An 18,806-nucleotide genomic window follows, 5' to 3' on the forward strand; every position below is an offset into this window, starting at 1 on the left:
ATTTTTAAGACAATACATGTAATTAAATTAGAATGATTTTTAAAAAGCAATTTTACTATGAAAATGTGATGATGTGGATGTCTCTGAAGCAGGTAGAGTAAAACACCTTTTATTTCAAGAAATATTGCTTCTAGACTTCCCTGAAGCCAGAATTGTTCTATAAAAGTATCACAGAAATATTGTACAAGATTTAAAAAAAACCACAGTTTTTATCCTAATAACTAGAAATCTATTTACAAATAGCATCATTCATGACCATAAATACGTTTGTTCTGTCATTCAGCCCATGGCACATACATCAGATACGTAGCGAGTTAATTTTAACATATTCACAGAGTCCATCATAAAGACTGCTTCTTAAAATTATTAAAATCCTACTAAAAGAATCTGCTTTTAAAATAGTTCAACTTAAACACTTAAAGCAAAAGAACATAATTTTAACCTGCAGTGCTTGCAATAGACTAAACAACCCACTAAGCTAAATAACATACAACATTTAGTGTGAATTGGACATGGTGGAAATACATCTATGAGGTGATTCTTTTTATTTTATTTTCTACCTATGTTAAAAAAACAACTAAGATAGATATTAAGTTACCAACAATACAGATTTTCAAAGTCAATTTTGTATTATTCTTTAAAAAAATTAAATGTTTGGTAAAATCCAGGAAAAAAACAACCTTTTAGAACACATTACAACAACAAAATAGGTCTGGCTTACTATTCTGACCACATGTGCCTTTTGTATCTAAAATATGTAACTCTCATATGATTTTACCATTCCCTTTAATGCCTTTAAAAAAACATCTTAAAGTCCCAAATTGATGACAATACTTTCTGAAAATATCAAGATATTGTCCAGACTAATAAAATAAAAAATGGCGACAAAGCATATTCTACTCCTATACACCTCTGTAAGGATATCAGCAAAAAATCTAGAAAAATTCATGGATTTTTAATACTGATGGTAGCAATATGTAGGGAAACAAGCCAATTTTTTAAACTCCTCATACAGTGAGCATTCATTAGCTATACCTTTCTGAAAATAAATTTCTGGAAGTCAAGGCAACAAAACATGCAATATTTTCTGCTAAAATAATATTCGACCAATCTGTTTTCACAATCCATGCTGAATATCTCTTTCCTGTCAACCCATTTTATTATTTCACAATTACGTGAAACAATGAGCAAACTAAGAACATGTAAAGGATCAGATTAATAAATGGTCTGGGAGACAGATTACAAAAGTGCAATATCATTTTACTCAAAAGTGTGACAAGAAATTCCAGTGGTTAAAAATAATTTATCAAAAATACATTATGCAGATAGCATGGGTGGACTGAGACATTCATTTATGTGGGACCTTTCGGCAACAGAAAAAGTAACTCAAAGGAAACTTTAAGGAAATCATTACTAGTCTAGGAAATGTGTGCATCACTGCACTATAAAGTTAACACTGTTTCTTTTTTAATACTGTGGGAACCTAGTTTCTCAATTATGGAAAATTAGTGTGCAAGTATGTGTACGTGTATATATGAAATACACACACACACAGAGTGTTGGGCTCATTTCAGCTGCAAAATGTATCTGCAATAAACATGGAATGTCAGTTGTCATGGTTACCATTACTAGTTTACTGATCAAAAATAAAGAGACCCATATATGGTTTACAATTTGATCTAATCCAAGGAGAGTGGAGATGAGGCACTGCCTTCTACATTTAGGATTTGTGACGTCTCTCCTTCAAAGTTTTGTTCCATCTTTTCCAACATAGTCTTCATTTTCTGAGCCCTAATAGATGGATCCCTGATGGAGACATTTACAGCTTGATGAACAGTGGGTTCATCAGAATTTACAGGAAGGTATATCTGATCTTCAAAAATATCCTCCACTGGGTCACTGTCCTGGTGAGAGTCTTTCTGAAGAATGCTAACTGTCTGTAGAATGAAGCTATGCCTGGACTCCAGCTCTGTCAAACCGTTTCCACTTAAATCCATTTCAAAACTGTCTAACTCTTTATTCTCCAACCACTTTTCAGCTTGTTGATTTCTCCAGTGTGCAGAATTCAAACTACTTTTCTCAGGAATATCATTATTTAATTCAAGTTTCCTCACTTGATTTAAAATTACAGTGCTCAAAGCTAGGGCTGCCAAGTCAGTTGCCACGATAGGCTGCAGCTCTTCTGCAATCAGACCACTTGAGTCTTCGTCTGACTCAGCAGAGGTCAGTCCCCCCAAGGTAAATGGTATAGGTGATTCATCCACATACCCATTGTTTTGAGCAGTTTTAGTTTTGTCTGTTTTATTTTGCTCATAGTAACTGTTCAGCAGTGCAAACATTCTATCTAGATCCTTCAAGTAATTAGTCCAGTCATCCAGACTAAGTCTATAGTTGTATCTGTATTCGTACAAACTTTCATTCACACTGTATAAATCTTCCAGTCCTTGCCAGTCGATGTCCTCAGTGAAATTTGGCAGTTTAGCCTTCCCATCCGTCCCATAACTGTCCCCTGTTAAAAGAAAGAAAAAGGTCTGATGGGGACCACCACCTTAGAAAAGCATGTAAAGCTTCCACGTACATTTCTTTGCTGTTCAAAGTATTTAAAAGCAGTAACCATTCCTAACATACTTGGCTAATGAGTATTGCACTCCACATTTTCTACCGTATCAGTAACTCAGCCCTAAAGGCTAAATTCTGATCTCATGTGTGCACACATGACTCCTGCTGAGCAGAAAGATACACATTCTTCAGCTACGCCCATGTAACCACAGTGAAGTCAGTAGGAGAGCATGGGTGTAACTACGAACAGACTCTGGCCCAGAGAGAACTTTGTGCATACAGCCAAGGCTAAATCTGCACCCTTCCCCACCCCGCCCAGATACGACAGATAGAGACAGAGAAATTGATCCAATAGACAAGCAATCCATTGGTCTTTCACAACTGTCACAAGTCCCTTTAAAAAAAATTACCCACACTGGAATGGGGAATAAACAAAGCAACAATAAAGTATAAATGGTAATTCAATCCTGCAAGCCTTCAGTGAGCAGATCTTCCATGAAACGAATGGGAATTTGATGCATGGATATTTGGTGCATCTTGTAAGAGCTACCACTTCACACTGATTGTCTGAATTCTTCCTTCAGCTAAACAAGAGGAAATGCTCTTTAATAAACAGCAGTTATAGATACGCTTGGAAAGATGTGATTTTTTAAAAAAACTGTAAATGTCCATTTCACCACCCACCCACGAAAAAAATACTAATCAAACCCACGAAAAAAATACTAATCAAAATTCACAGAGAGGCAATGTAATGAAAATACTGCTTGAGACCTTATTAGAGATTGATTCAAGGATATTTGCTTTGTATATTTTGACATGTGATGTTGATAGTTTGTGCTTTAAGTGTTATAAAGCTTTAACTTTTTGACTCTCAAAGACTTTAAATAATTTAAATAATCTTTAAATAATTATTGGGTTGTACCCCCTCCCCTCATAATTTCCCTCAACTGTGAACATTTAAAATCAATAAAAATTGAAAAAAAACCCATAAACATCAATACTATTCATCCATATTATTAAAAAATAGAATTCTGCCAAGGCAAGTTAAGGGATTTTTTTTTTAAATTTTATTTTGTAAGCATGAATCTCAGTTGACAAAGGACACACAAATGAAAAGGCTTTGTAAAAACTCCTCGGGCGAATTCAGTTATTAAAAATTTTAAAAATTCAATTTTAAAAAAGTAATTCATTTTGTGAAAAAGTATTCAGCATATAACTTTAGTGGGGCCGCAGTGTAAAGTTGTTTTTATTTAAAATCTATATTGCAATGTCTCCTTTTTGGGTTTTTTTTTTAAATCAAAGGGCAAGTCTAAACTGAAATTGCTGCAGCGAAGACACTACTACACGGATGTGAGAGCTTCTCCTGGTGGCACAGTTAATCCACCTCTGCGAGCGGTGGTAGCTATGTTGATGGGAGAAGCCCTCCTGTTGATATAGCCCTGCCTACGCCAGGGGTTAGGTTGGTATTACTGTCTCGCTCAGTGGTGTGGATTTTTCACATCTCTGAGCAATGTAGTTATACTGATGTAAATTTATGGTGTAGACCTGATCTAAGAGGATGCTTTGGCCAGTAATACAGGTCTGATGCTGCACTCCTTAGACAGAAAACCATGAACATCCACAGAACCTTGCCTGGGCAAGGAGTGTCATCACAAGCCCATAAACAGCAAGTCAGCTGGATTTTATGTTAGCTCATCCAAGAAAAAAAAAAGACAAAACATTAAGGAAACCTCTCTCTGAAAGTATTTGGTCAAAACATGATCAAAGTTCCCAAAACATTTGTATGCTGTAAAATGTATTACCCAAAGTGAGTGTAAAGGAGCAGGAAATTTGTTTTATAACATGTAACATCCCTTATTGATGGGAACCTCTAACTCATTATATTTGCTACAAATGCTCTGTTCAACTCAGCGGTTTAGCCCAGAAGAAGGAATATAGAAAAAGGTAAAACAGACAACGGAAAATTCTCCCAAGGAAAGCAATGGAAATGCCCTCACTGGCAAGTTCTAAACACTATTTAATAACGAATGACTGAAGATGGTTTACAGAAACTCTGATCCTACCACACTGTGGGTGGGATGGACTAGATAACATTTTAAGAAGTTGATTACAACAACATATATAATCCAGTAGTTGTATTTAATAGTTTTAATTCACATTGGATCCTCCATGCTGCTAATGATCCTTAGTCAATGTATTTCTTCTACTTTAACTTGCCCTCTCTGTTATTCACAAGGCTAAAGTTGGTATGTTATTTGTGGTGCCAGCTCCTTATGGATGGTTCCCCGTTCCTTATTCAAAGACCAAAATTATTTAAAAATACATCAATATAAGATTCAATTTTTAGAAATTCCATCAAATTAATGTATTGAATGTGATAAAATTTAAATGACTAAGCGCTTAATTATTTATTAATGAATTAATTAAATAAGAAAGAAATTGGGTTTTGACTGGCTATACATGACAAAATAAGTCTCAGGTCACCCCAAGTGAGATACCCTTGTGACCAGATTGTTCTGAAGGAGTTGGGACATGCTACTCTAACACAAAGCTTTATGCTTGTGCAATTTGCTGTGGAATGTCATATCCCCAGACCCACTTCCATATTGTGGATGATGCTTGGATAAGTAAGTGATTTTTGAGTGGCTGTACATGACAAAATAAATCTCAGCTCACCCCAAGGGACAGGTCCCCATGACTGTTGTACTCTTTTGAAGTAGTTGGGACATTGCCACTAGCTGACCCAACTTCTGTTCCTGTGCAACATGCTGCATCATGTCATGCCCTCACTGCATTTCCATGTCGTACATAGGTCTTGAATAAGGAGCTGGGTTTTGACTTGTTGGATATGACAAAAGTAGTTTCAGATCACTACAAGTGGCATGGCTCTGTGACCATCAGATTTTTCTGAGGGAGCTGGACATGCCAACTCCCTGGACCAAATCTTTGGTTCTTGCCCAATATGACTCTTCACAACATCCCCCACCTCCAACTGCCACATTGAACATAGGCCTTGAATAACAAGCTGGGTTTTGACTGGGTATGTGACAAAATACATATTAGGTCACCCCAAGTGACATGTCCCTTTGACTGCTATTTCATTTAGTTCTAGTCTGACAAATACATTACCCCAACTTTTTGTGTGTTCTTTGTTAGTAAACATGCAATCATGCATGTAAAAATTATCAAAGTCAATATTCAGCCAACTTGTTGCAAATCCAGCTGCAATGTTTTAACAGATCATATGATAGTCTCAAATTAAGAAGCCTTTAGGAACTTTGGTTTGTTGTTGGATGAATTAAGAAAAGGGAAAATGAGTAAATGTATTGAAATTTGTTGCTGATATAAAACATTTGTTATGATTAGTATGGTGTCTTTTGCTCATTACACAACAAAAATATGAAGACACTGCGTGGGCACAGTTGGCTCCCCAATAATCATGTTTATTAACTATATGCAAACATACAAGGCTTAGCTTAGTGCATTCTGCTGCTCTGTGATTTCTGAAACACAGCAAACCGTAAACACTAATAGAGTGCTTACAGGATACTATCTGATTTCTGTATTGAACCAACTAGTGCTTTTAGTGTTGGCGTGAGATTCATACAGCATAAATGTGGCAGGGTACACTTAAATGGAAGTTGGAGAATTCTGTCTGTGGTTAAAATATCTCCATCTCCTTTCTTTTCTAATTCCAAAATTCTCTCATACTGTAGTAATGTGAGCCCCGAGTTTGACCAAGTGTGTGGAAACATACAAAATGGTTGCCAGTGTTGTATATTAACCCAACGCTTTTGCTTTAATAAACTCTACTGTTTATGCAACTAATTTTGATGACTTCTATAGAATTAATCCATAGTTGAAATGTTATTTTAAATAGTAATGCTATATTCAATTTACTTGGAAAAGAGCTACAGCAAGGGACCATGAAGGATTTTTCTGGGGCAGGGGCATTTCATTTTTATCTGAACAGTCAGTGAATGATATTTGAAAAGACGCAGGTAACTCTTTAAGCCACATCCTCTAAACTGCATCTTGTTTTCTTTCAAGTAATTCGCTATCATTACAGAAATCTCTAATAGAAATAGTTGAGAATAAAATTTTGAATCTTTCTGTGATCAGACTTAACTGCGAGTGTAATGAGTAAGAGTCACCATTTATGAAATGACATGTACTCACTTGATAATCTATTTCACTCTGCAATTGTAAAACAAGAAAAGAAGTTGCTGTTTATGATAATGCAAATATTTCAATGAATTGAGCAATTGTTGCTGTTAGTGCTGGTGACACCTATATTTAAGCATTCCTATGGATTTGTGTGATAGGACCTTATTTTGCACAGAAGGGAAGTTTCCTCACAAAATGCTGCACATAATTGCTGCAAAATTTGGTGCTGCGTGCCTCTCCACAAGAAGGTTTTTATGGTCTGTTATCCTGATACAACCAGCTACTGCACCAAACATCCACGTAGAGAGGAAAATGAGATTCAGAGATTTTTCAGGCCAGAAAGGACCATCAGATCAACCAGTCTTACCTCCAGCATATCACACAGAATTTCATCCAGTTACCCTGTATTAAGCCCAATAACCATATGTGCTTGACTAAAATATATCTTCTAGAATGGCATCCCCTCGTGATTTGAAGACATACAGAGACGGAGAATCCACCATTTCCCTTGGCAGTTTGTTCCAATTTATGCCTCAATTCTTTATCAACCAAACTGCCAGTGTCATCAAAGAATGAAATGGGGTTTGTCTGACAAAACCTACTTTTCATAAAACCACGTTGACTGGAATTAATTATATTCCTATTATTTAGCAATTGAATCCAATATCAGCTTTTCCATTATTTGACTGGGATTGCGATCAGGCTAACTGGCCTACAGTTACCTAAATCATGCCACTTGCACTTTTTGAACATTGGCACAACATTACCACTCTTCCCGTCTTGTGGAATGTCCCTGGTATTTAAAAAATTATTAAAAAATAACATGGGTTGTCCAAAGATCTCTATAGCCAATTCTTTTTGGACTCTTGAGTTCAAGTTATTAGGGCCTGCTGACAGGCTAGAAAATAGTTCATCAGCCTCATGGCAGAAAGGGCAACATAGCACACTCAATGCAGGTTGCAGCAGTTGTTCCTTCATCACCCATATCTTGTACCTGGTGTGGAGCCATACGTAAAATAGGAATCATACTCTCTCTCTAAGCTCCCACTGATCTTATCCAGTTTGCCATTCCTGTTCACCTGGCAACTGACTTATATTCTAAGCCTTAATGCTCAGCTCTCTCCCCTGCAAATTGGAATGGAATAACCATTCAGACACTTCAAACACTGGTTCCATTCAAAGTCCCAAGGGTCCCAGTAACAAGGCCCTCTCAGAGACACAAACAGAGCTGTTTCACTTGGGCAGTTCAGAGAGCCACAGCCCAGCCATACAACCTTCAAAGAGAATAAACAAACAACAGATGGAATGAACACAACACTCACCTAGTCACTCTAACTGCAAGCATAGGCTCCATTGCTGCTACATCCTCTAAAAGTCCCATTTGCTGCTTCTGTTACCTTGCTAAAGGGTGTGTAAGTATTCACGGGGGAAGGGGACCCTAATTATTTCCAAAGAAAAAGTTTGAAGTCGAGGAGTTCCATGTCTCAGCTACATCAGAAGAGTTTAACAGGATGACCTGAGACACATTTGTGTAGCTTATAGGAATAGATATTTGTTAGGTAAGGTATAGGCATAAGTTAAGGCAGTAAAGCAATAAGCCTACAGGTCTGAGGCCTGTAAGACAATAGCTTAGCTAAACAAGGCATAAGGCCCAAAGGCCTTAGCATAAGCAGCTAACAAGAAGTAACCCTAGATCATAAGATATCACAAGATATTATGCTGTACTGACTAAACTGCCAACGGGTAACCACAAGATACTGGTTTATACCAGTTTGGGATATTTTAAGTTAGGAACATCAGCAGATGTCTGACCACAAGAGTGCCATGGTAACTAATTGACATATATGTTAATAAGTTTGAGGTAAAAGCTCTAATAATCTATGGGAGAAGGGCAACCCAACATTAGTAGCATGAGAAACTACAAATAAGGAAAAGGGGCTGAAACCCCTGTGGCACATGCATTAGGTATAGTGGTGTCAGCGTAACACATTATAAAAGTCGTATCCCAGCCTGTGTGCCTTGGGAGATGTAACTCTTGGGAGATGCCAGGATGACAAGCACTGCTGACGGTGAGGATGATGATGAGGGTAATTAGCACTTCAGGTCCTTTTGCAAGGGATGGTGAGAGCAGATGGATGTTCACGGGGGAAGGGGACAGATAATACAGATAATATTCTGTATTATCTCTATCTACCTTGCTGTGTTAGAGTATTTGTAACTTGCTAACTGAAAACAGAAGATTTTTCCTAATTGTGAGTGTTGCAACTGTGCATGTTGGGGTTCCCAACTAAACTTTAATTTTAATATTCCTGGGCCTGATCTTGGCACAAGAACCTACAAAACCTCAGTGTGTTAATGGGAATTCTTAAGTAGTCAATATAAATTAATACAAAATCAATAGATTAGGTAATATTTGCCACGTAGAGCCAATAAATATCCAGCTCCTTATTCAAGCCCTACATACAATATGGAAGTAGACGTGCCAGGGACATGACATGTGACAGCATATTGCTCAAGAACAAAGCTTCAGACTGGTGACTGCTCCTTCAGAACAATCTAACGGTCATGGGGACAAGTCAAGTCATCTGGAGGGACCCAAAACATATTTTGTCACATACAGCGAGTCAAAACCCAGCTCCTTATTCAAACCCTGCCATGCAATACTAAAGTGGGGGCAGATGCATGGCAATGTATTTCGCAGGAACAAAGCCTCAGGTGGCATATTCTGACTACTTCAGAAGAGTATAATGTTCACAGAGACTTGTTACTTGGGGGGACTTGAGACATATTTGTCATATTCAGCCACTCAAAATCCAGCTCCTTATTAGAATGCCATCCACAATATAGAAGTGGGGTCGCACTTCACAGCATATTGCACAACAATGAAGCTTCGGGTCAGAGAGTGCAATGTCCCAGCTTCTTCAGAGGAGTACAACAGTCACAGCGATGTGTCACTTGGGGTGACACGAGGCACATCATGTCATATACAGGCAGTCAAAACCCAGCTGTTTATTCAAACTCCATATACAAAATGGAAGTCTGGCCAGGATGTCACAACTTATAGCATATCACACAAGAATGAAGTTTCAGATCAGTGAGTGGCGAGTCCCTGCTCCTTCAGAACAGTGTAGTCATCACAAGGACTTGTAATTTGGGATAACCTGAGGACATGTTTTGTCACAGACAGCCGGTCAAAACCCAGCTTCTTATTTGATTATTCAATTAATAAATAAATTAACAAATTAGACATTTACATTTTTATCACATTCAATCACATTCATTTGATGACATTTCTACACATTTCATCTTACATGGATGTATTTTTCAATAACTTTGGTTTTTGAATAAAAAACTATGAAAACATAACCAGTCTCAGCCTCATCTCAAATTCTCATGTTTCACATAGCCCAGAGGAGACTGGACGTAGCTACCTATTCCTTCATAGCTTTTACTCTTTGCTTTACTGCTGGCTTTGAGAGTTTGTGAGAAGACACATAGTCCATCACACTGTGGCAGTGCCAAGAGATGAAAGTCTGGCTTGGAAAAACACTCGTGAGGTTCTTTGTTTGCTAATTTGGGACTTGAGCCTACTCCATTGGAGTCAAGGAGAGTTTGGGCATTGATTCCTGCAATGGGAAGTGCTTGAATCTTACACATAAATTGGCCTTAACATAACTACATACAAATGGAAATATTTTAACTTTTCTAATAGTATCTTCTAAAAATATATCCTTTCCTTACAAATTGATGTGCCAGCTCCTATTTTAACACTCCCACTCCCAGTGTTCATTTGTCTCCATGGTCCTATGTTTCAATTTAGTAGCCCTACCACCAACTGGCAAATTCCTTACAACAGAAAATCCTCTCTCTCTGGACTGGCTGTGTTTACTGGTTCTGGTGACTGAGCAGGGGAAGAGTAAAGTTGTGTTATTCTTCTTTCTGAAAGAGATGCAAGGAAATCAACCACAATGCAAGAAACATTGAATGGTCATGTGAGAGCCATCCTTATAAAGCAAAATAAAGTGACAATGATTTTCTGCCTGTAAAAAGGTACATTATAAAGGATTCAAAGAAGAAAGCTAATTTCTTTCTTAAAGAAAAAAAGGCATGTGGCTCAGCTTAACATTTTACTTATCAAGCATCACTGATGCACTAAAAGCATCTATTAAAATGATCAGGTGAATAAACGGAACTGAGCAGTTATAATAAAGTTCCAAGAGCAACTTTTTTTACAGAATGCAGGAACTAGGTTCTGATACTCAACACATTTTCCTGCAATGTGACAATCAATGATGGCCAAAGCCAAGGTGTAGACAATGGGCTGGCGAGAACCTGAATTTCATAAAGAAACATCAAATATTCTAAAGATCACAACAAGGTAACTCTGTGTAAATTAGCAACTCTTGTAATACTTCCCCATCCTAAAATGATTGACCTGATCCTACCCATAAACATAAGTTTTACATTTCAGCTTCAACCTAAAGTGCCAACATTAGGAGGAAGGATTAATATCTAGCTAAGCTGCCCTGCTTGAGAAACATTGTGATAGCCAGTCTGGCTGAGTTTGACATGAACATTTGTTTATAACATAAAACATTCAAAACAATTTCAGTAAAAACTGTCATTTGGTGGTTGGAAGAAGCTCAAAGACACATGGTGGGAGTTACTGAGGGGCTTTGGTCAAATTCTATGGGAAAACCCTGCACAAAGCAAATGCATTATACAGCAACTTTTCCAAATGCAAAATGTACCAATGTTTTTGATGTTACAGATCATACTCATTGGTTAATATTATTATAAGGGGCAAATCCTGCCTCCCTCCTTCCATCCACAGAGGGAACTGTATTCTGCTGCACAGACAGGAGCAGGATGCTGATGACCCACGGATGGTGTGGAGGCTAACTCCACGGAGCTCCTTGCATTAGATCTAGTAAACTAGAGACAGGAGAGTAAATGCTCATATACCTGGATTCACCAGCCATAGGAACTGCAAGGACTGTATCATCCTCAGGGCTGAAGTAGTAACCATACAGCCCAGGCAAGAGTATGTGGATATTTTTAACCAGGGCCATCACAGAAACCCTTCTGCGGCACATAGCTTGGTTATTCAGACTGTGTGCTAGAGGCAGGATTTGCCCAAGATGTTCAAACTCTCTCTCTGAATGCCCTGGAGATTTACATTTATTGACAGTATTAATCAAGTGTTAAATTTTAACTCTGTCATTCTCCATTGGTGAGGCATGGAAGAAAAATGTGCCCGAAAATTATACGCCGGATTCTCTGTTATATTCGCCTTATACTGGGCATAGCAGCAAAGAGGCTTAAGGGAGCCTGTCAGAGCTCCCTATTTCCTTTCCTGGCCCTGAGTACAGATTAAAGCATCCAGAGGGCTGCTTTAAAATATGCCTGATGGCTATGGTCCCCTACGGATCATACGCCAGCTGGGGATTGTTGGAGCACATTGTATTCTGGCCACACCTCCTGCACTAGGCATTGAGGGGATGGACAGACATCCTCAGCAAGAGACTTGAAGAAGGTTTCTGCTCTCTTTGCACTGCCTGATTGGTACAAAGAGAATTGAGTGGGGAATGAATCTGGTCCCTTATCTTATAGGCATAACTGCCATCAAACTATTTAAGGAAGTATTTTGGAAATGCCAGTATTCTTCTATCAAATCTTTGTGTAGCTGGATAAATAGTTATATTAATCCCCCCACAAAGGTCTATGTCAATGAATGGCTGTGACCATACTTCACAGAAGTTGCCATCTTCGTTGTGAACCAATGAACTGTAAGGAAGACATGTTTTCAATAGGAAAACCACTCAACTGTGAATGCTTTTAGGCAAGTTTTGACATATTTTAATTCCAGGAGTAAATGCAGGTGTTGGGCGTGGTGGTGATTTTTCTATTTTAATTCAATTCACTGTTTGTTTCCTGTAAGCAAATGTAATCTGGAGTTGTAGATAAAAGATAGGCCAAGTCAGGGAACCTTATATCTAATGTTCTGGTTCACTGCTAAGTGGCATGCCCCACTTGGACAGTGCAGCGTGGCAATAGCCATACTTCCCACCTGTAAGTGGAAATGCATCCTCCTATTTCCTTCAGAATCCTCCTGACAAAACCCTAGAAACTGGACTTTGTGCTTGGGGCATGAATTTCATCCTTAGTGTAGCTCAAGGCAAAAAACATCCATTGACGGCAAATCTGTAACTCACTCTCCCAGCTCACACCATACAGTGTATCAGTTTACTTCATATCCCACATTATACCCCACTTCACCGGCTACTGAAACTGGGTCAGCAAAGTCTCTCTTGGTTTGTTAGTGTATTAACAGATATGATTATGAGAACATGAGCCTGCTGGTTAAATGTGCCTCTTTTGGGGATTTCTGAAAAAGGATAAGAAACAAAACCCAACAATAAAAAACTCACTGAGAACTACAAAATTGCAACACTGTAGACACAGAGATCTATTTTCCCATCAACATTCTGGTGACTTTCTTGTGGGGAAAAGAGACTAGATGAGGTAATAAGAGGGAGGCACCATTAATGAAAGTTACCCTTAAAACTCTCCAATGCATCAACTTAAGTACAGACACTACAATAATTACAATTTTACTATGCTGTTATAGTAGGACCATTGTCATTTCATCAGGGAGCTAACTACCAAATGACATACTATTCTGAGTGACATATAGAGAAACAAATTGATATAATGAAAATCCCATTGCCAACTAGCCAAACAAGTCTCATTTCAGGGCCATGATGGCAGCAGAAGCTGTTTAATGGCTTTAACAGCAGCCAGGATGTGCAACTTTTTTTTTAAGATATTAGAAAAACAGAATAACTTATACTGCAGTTTAACCAACAGGGAACACAATATTCTCATTTTCTAGAACTGACTGCATGCTGATTGGGTAAGTGAGTTATTTCTGATGCTGTAAAGCCACAACTTGAGAATGAACTTGAGAGGTTTCATAAATTAAGATAAAAGTATAAAGGAAAACAGAAAAATGTTTCCCCTGCAATAAATCAAATCTTGTTAAAAATAAACACAGAGAAGGAACATAGGGAAAAATTGTATCTGATTAATATGAAGTGCTTTTGTTTTTAAAGTATTTTGCATTTTATCAGATAAACAGGCTAAGACCCAATGTAGAAAAATGCTGCTAAGGCTACATACATAAGCACACATCTTGGGATTCTCTTCTCAAACATTACTCAAGCTGTTATTCATGGCTGAGATTCCTTGAAGCTTCCTAAGGAATTTGGATACTCACATCCCATTAAGAATAATGGCAAATGGGCATCAAAATCCCGAAGCAGCTTGGAAAGTCTCAGCCTGTGTGTATAGTTCATGGCTACTCTGGGCAGCTGTTTATGTAGAGTCAAGATCTGCCCTTCAATGCACATGTGTGGCACAGAGGTCCCATAATAGGTGCTTCCTGAATGCATCCAGAGGTAGAAATGGGCATGCAGTGTTCATTCCGTCTCTACATAGGCATTAAACAAACTGTGCGGACATGCATGCCTGCAGCCACAACACAGCTAATATGGTGGTACTGGCCATAAATCACCACATTTAGTTGTGTGTTAAATTCTGAACTAAAGTATTTAAAATATCAATACATCTAAGCTGAGCTACTAAGCAGGCCCACATAATACCCAAGCAATATTTTAAGAGACTCACAACAGCACAAAGCTACATCCTTTTTAATTCTGCACAGTTTGGGTACATGAAGAACAGATGCCTCTCGGAGATTCCTTTCCAAGATTACTAAGAAATGGTTAAGGTTTCTTTTATAAATGTCACATATTCACAGGGTCTGATGGGTCTGACACAAATACCTTTGACCTTTGGGAAACACTAATAATGCGCTTTGGGAAACACTAATAATGCGCTTTACAGGTCAGTATTATTTTAATTGTGCTACACCTATTACTCTTCCCAATAGAATAATTTTAAATGACTTGGTGAGTCAGTGGTTAGAATGATTTCACTACTAGACTTTATGTCAAGATGTAATTTAATGATATATGGTGCTATATTATTTCATGCAGCCCTACAACATAAAAATGCCATCTCTGGTAGACGTAAAGTCAAAGGTAGCAAAAGAAATGCTTGCAAGAAAGTCTTCATAGGAGAGATTAAAAAAATAAAACCAACAGAATCCAAGAATCTCATTCTCCCTTTGTAGTAAATAACTGTTTCCCATCAGGCTTTAGCAGAAGATGCGCAAACCTGTGAAAGAACATGAGATTTCCCAGAACAGCTCATCAGATCCTCAGTCATGAAACTACACAATTGGGAAAAATACAAACTTGGCTCTCCAGGGAAACAGCTGCTTAAATTAGAGATTTATAAAACATCAAGATGTGATTATTTTAATTGTTTCCTGACTGCTGGGTTTGCTACACAGAGCTAACAATCACACACTCTTTGCTCTCCCCAGAAAATGGACCATTTATACAACTGTAGTCTCCTGAGGCCCAGTTATGCCTTCACATACGCTGGTGTAAATTTCGTGTAATTCCAACAAAGTGAATGAAGCTGCAAAGGTGTAAAATTGATGGAAAATGAGAACAGAACCAAGCCCAAATATCCTGGATCATTTTCTACCATTAATTCTACACTTAACCTGAAGAGTGGACAGTGCTGCAGATACCAATACAGTGATGTTATGACTTCAGCTTTTTCAATGTCTCTGTCCCTTTTTCTACTCTCTCCCCGGATCTGTTTTCCTCACTCGCAGCAGTGAGTGGTGTGCATACAGTATGCTTATCTACAGCAAGCTCACCCCTGTTTCAACCAGTAGGGGCCTCATCCAATGCCCACTGAAGTTAGTGGGAATATAGCTATTGACTTCAATGAGGGCTTACTCAGGCCCTTGGAGTATATAGAAATCAGAGGTTATATTTAAACACATTTGTTTTACATTTACAAAGCAGCTGTATAGTCTTCTTACATTTAACCCCCCCCCCCAAACAGTTTGTTCTTTTTGCATAGATTCCCAATATAAGCATATAAGAATACAGGCGTGGACTAATTAAAATGAGCTGCATGAAGTCTTGCCGTGACAATGAGCTAAGTTAAATGCAGAATGGCAGATCTAATAACCAATGGCCAAGTTCAGTGGAGAATATTGTTAGAAAATGCATGCACCAAAAGCTATGTTGTTTGCAACATGGCAGGATACAGACATTAGTTGAAATGGACTGGATCATGCAATTATTTGGAAAGAAGCTGCTGAGGAGAATAAAAAAGTGTGGATACCTGTGTGGATCATAGCTTCCTCCATCTTTATTTCCTGATATAGGAAAATACAAGAGTAACTTTTGTTAGTGTTTAGAACTTGTAAAAACCATTCACAATGTAGTTTCCATGCACAGCATCTAATCCTAAAAAGAAATGTATTGTGTTAAATCTAGACAGAGCTGCAGTCCAACAAAAGTTTCCTGAAAGATGTGTTCAAAGAATTGAAAAAATCCCACAAAAATCAGATTAGAAATTATAAATTAAAATAATTTTCATGGGAAAAGGAGAGAAGAATAAAGAAGCAATGGCATAAAATATGAAGAGAATATTCCTGTAAAAGCACAGTTTAAGGTCACCCAAAATGAAGTGCAACAAATTCCAGATAAGTGAAGTATAAATATCACTTTTTTTTTTAAATTCAGGAATATTTGTAAAGGACTGCTCATAGTAAAGGATTGCTCTCCTGAAAAACAGAGGAGATATCTGTTCATTAAAAGTCTGCAACATACATTCTCAGTTGCAATGTAGAGTTTGCAGTTAATCACTCCTTGGTGGGGTGCTATTCGGAAGCAAAGACTAACAAAATTAATCCTGTAGGAGAGAATGGAAACAAAGTCCTACAAAGCTATCTAGAGTGTAATTAAGCAGCATTAGCATGTTCTTCTATTATTTTTTAGTGTAATGGCTTGGTCACCTTCCTGCCCAATACTTTGTATGTCCATGTACAGTAACCCTACATAGCTGCAGTGAAACATATCTGCAATGGACTAATAATGCTGTATGCACAATTAACCGCAAGGTTTTCAGAGCGAGAGCGAGAGAGAGAGAGAGAGAGAGAGAAAGAGAGAGGTAACTGATCCACTTAGTAATGAAGAAAACAAAAGACACCCTAATAAAAACATACATGAATAGTGCCTTCTTTCAGATTTTTTCTTTTTTACCTGTTTCAAGTCCCTTAGGTCGTGGATTGCACTGCTTGTAACCTTGACAACTTCTCAATTCCATTAGCTGTATATGTAATTGATTCAAAATGCCTCTTTCCACTGTGTGTACTGTATTTGTCAGCTGGGCATCAGAAAAAAAGAAATATTTGTTAACAAGAGTGCAAACATACAGAATATTAGTGCTGAAGAGTTTGTAACATAGAAATTGGTTTACCTGATAGGGATCAGTGTTCATATCAAAATATTCCAAGAATCCGGTTGCAAATTCACAGAAGAGAAAATTGTGTGTCTCATTAATTGTTCGCAAACACCAGTAGGTGTTGTTGTTTGAACTTGTGCAAGCACAGAAAGACCCCACTGTAATTGGGAGAAAATGATTAGCTTTAGATATAAAATAATAAACATTGCTTTTCTGTTAGTAAAACTTTTATGATTTTAATCGTTTTACTTTATTTTTCTGAAAAGTTCTTTAGTTTTAAAAATAAACCATTAAATTCTATTCAGAAACACAAATATTTCCTAAGTTATTGAAATACAAAAACATATATGAAAACTCTTATGCGTTTTAAATAACAGGAGACATGAAATCCTGTGGATAACAGGCAAAATTCTGCCTCGACTGACACATGATGTAAATCTGACTTCTCTGGGATGAACAGGATGTAAGCCTTAAAAAAAAAAGTTCTTGTCCTCAGTTGCTCATGCAGAATGAAATTCAATGGAGTTGCTTAGTATACAAGTCAGGGTAAAATTTTCACCGATGTTCTAAAAGTAACCTTAACCTCATTGAACATATAGGATGCATGTTTCACAGACAATTCCACCCACATGGTGCTATTCTGCACTCCTCTAGAAGCTAGTGAGAGCTGTCTGTATGTTGTCAGTGCTGTGGCTTGAGCTCCATTTGTTAGGGAGTATACATGATGAGAGGGAGAGGTAATGTGGCAGGCAGGAGAGAAGGAGGTACGTTATGGAGACCAAAGAGAGGGGAGGAAAAGGAAATGTGAAGATGGGTTTGGATTGTAGGTAGAAGCTGGCAGGGGATGTTGCAGTGTGGCACTGGAGGAAGGGATTTGGAAGAGTTGCTGGGGGCCACTATGAAGCAAGAGGAGCAGAGTAACAGAGCTGGAGGCAGAAAGGAAAGAGGCAGGGCTAGCAAGCAGGAGTGAAGTGGCACTAGTAGGAAGAATGAAGCCCTGGAGGAGCAGTAATGGAGGTGATGCGCACCATCATGGAAACCCCCAGGAGGACGCTGGTACGCGCCATCAAAAGGTTTTCAGCATCACTGACACACAGCCCTCTGAGGTGAGTGGAACCAGCACACAAATATGATGGTTTACCAGAATGAGAGGGTTAAATCATATTATATTTAACAGCATAACTACTAACCTAAAATATTATATATGTGAAATGTCTGATTTAAGGTTACAATGATACTCTTAATGTTTATCTTTTCCTGATTTCAGAGCATTTAAAATCAAAACCTTAAAATCAGCATTAACTAACTTTTGTATTCAGTTTCCCTGCTTTTTTTGTTTGTTTGATTTTGTTTGTTTTTGCCTCTGAGGAAAAGAGAAGAAAAACATCAATCAATTACTTTGGGTTAAAGCCAGAAGTCCTTACTCAATTTATGCTAAATTCTTACCCCATCAAAACTCTCAGTGCAGTTTTGTATTACAAATGTGCAAAATATCACTACAAATGTAAACCCCAATCTTCATATTTCCACAGTTTGCAATACTTGTCTTTAACAAACTGGTCTGAAGACTAAGGGCAAAATTTCAGCTGTTAATGGAACTATGACAATTTCTACCAGATATGTATCTGTCCCGAGTTCTCAGTGAGATCTAGCCACCTGACAATGTTCAGCTTCTATAGAAC

General features: G+C 37.9%; 2 protein-coding genes across 2 annotated transcripts in view; both read right to left on the bottom strand.

The window, feature by feature from the left end:
- Window positions 1-93: 93 nt before the first annotated feature.
- Window positions 94-2,544, bottom strand: LOC123363733. The gene has a single exon (XM_045005042.1). The coding sequence runs from the start codon at window positions 2,337-2,339 to the stop codon at window positions 1,680-1,682; it is 660 nt and encodes a 219-aa protein (XP_044860977.1). The 5' UTR covers window positions 2,340-2,544; the 3' UTR covers window positions 94-1,679.
- The window catches only part of LOC123363732 (extracellular sulfatase Sulf-1), a 286,538-nt gene continuing 270,106 nt past the window's right edge, over window positions 2,375-18,806 (bottom strand). The window contains exons 24-27 of the mRNA XM_045005041.1: window positions 17,140-17,282; window positions 16,923-17,046; window positions 16,000-16,033; window positions 2,375-2,509 (exon numbers count right to left, since the gene is read on the bottom strand). Coding sequence (XP_044860976.1) covers window positions 2,479-2,509; window positions 16,000-16,033; window positions 16,923-17,046; window positions 17,140-17,282 — 332 coding nt within the window. The 3' untranslated portion in view covers window positions 2,375-2,478. The remainder of the gene's footprint in view (window positions 2,510-15,999; window positions 16,034-16,922; window positions 17,047-17,139; window positions 17,283-18,806) is intronic.

The sequence above is a fragment of the Mauremys mutica genome, chromosome 2 (assembly GCF_020497125.1).
Source record: "Mauremys mutica isolate MM-2020 ecotype Southern chromosome 2, ASM2049712v1, whole genome shotgun sequence".
NCBI lineage: Eukaryota > Metazoa > Chordata > Testudines > Geoemydidae > Mauremys > Mauremys mutica.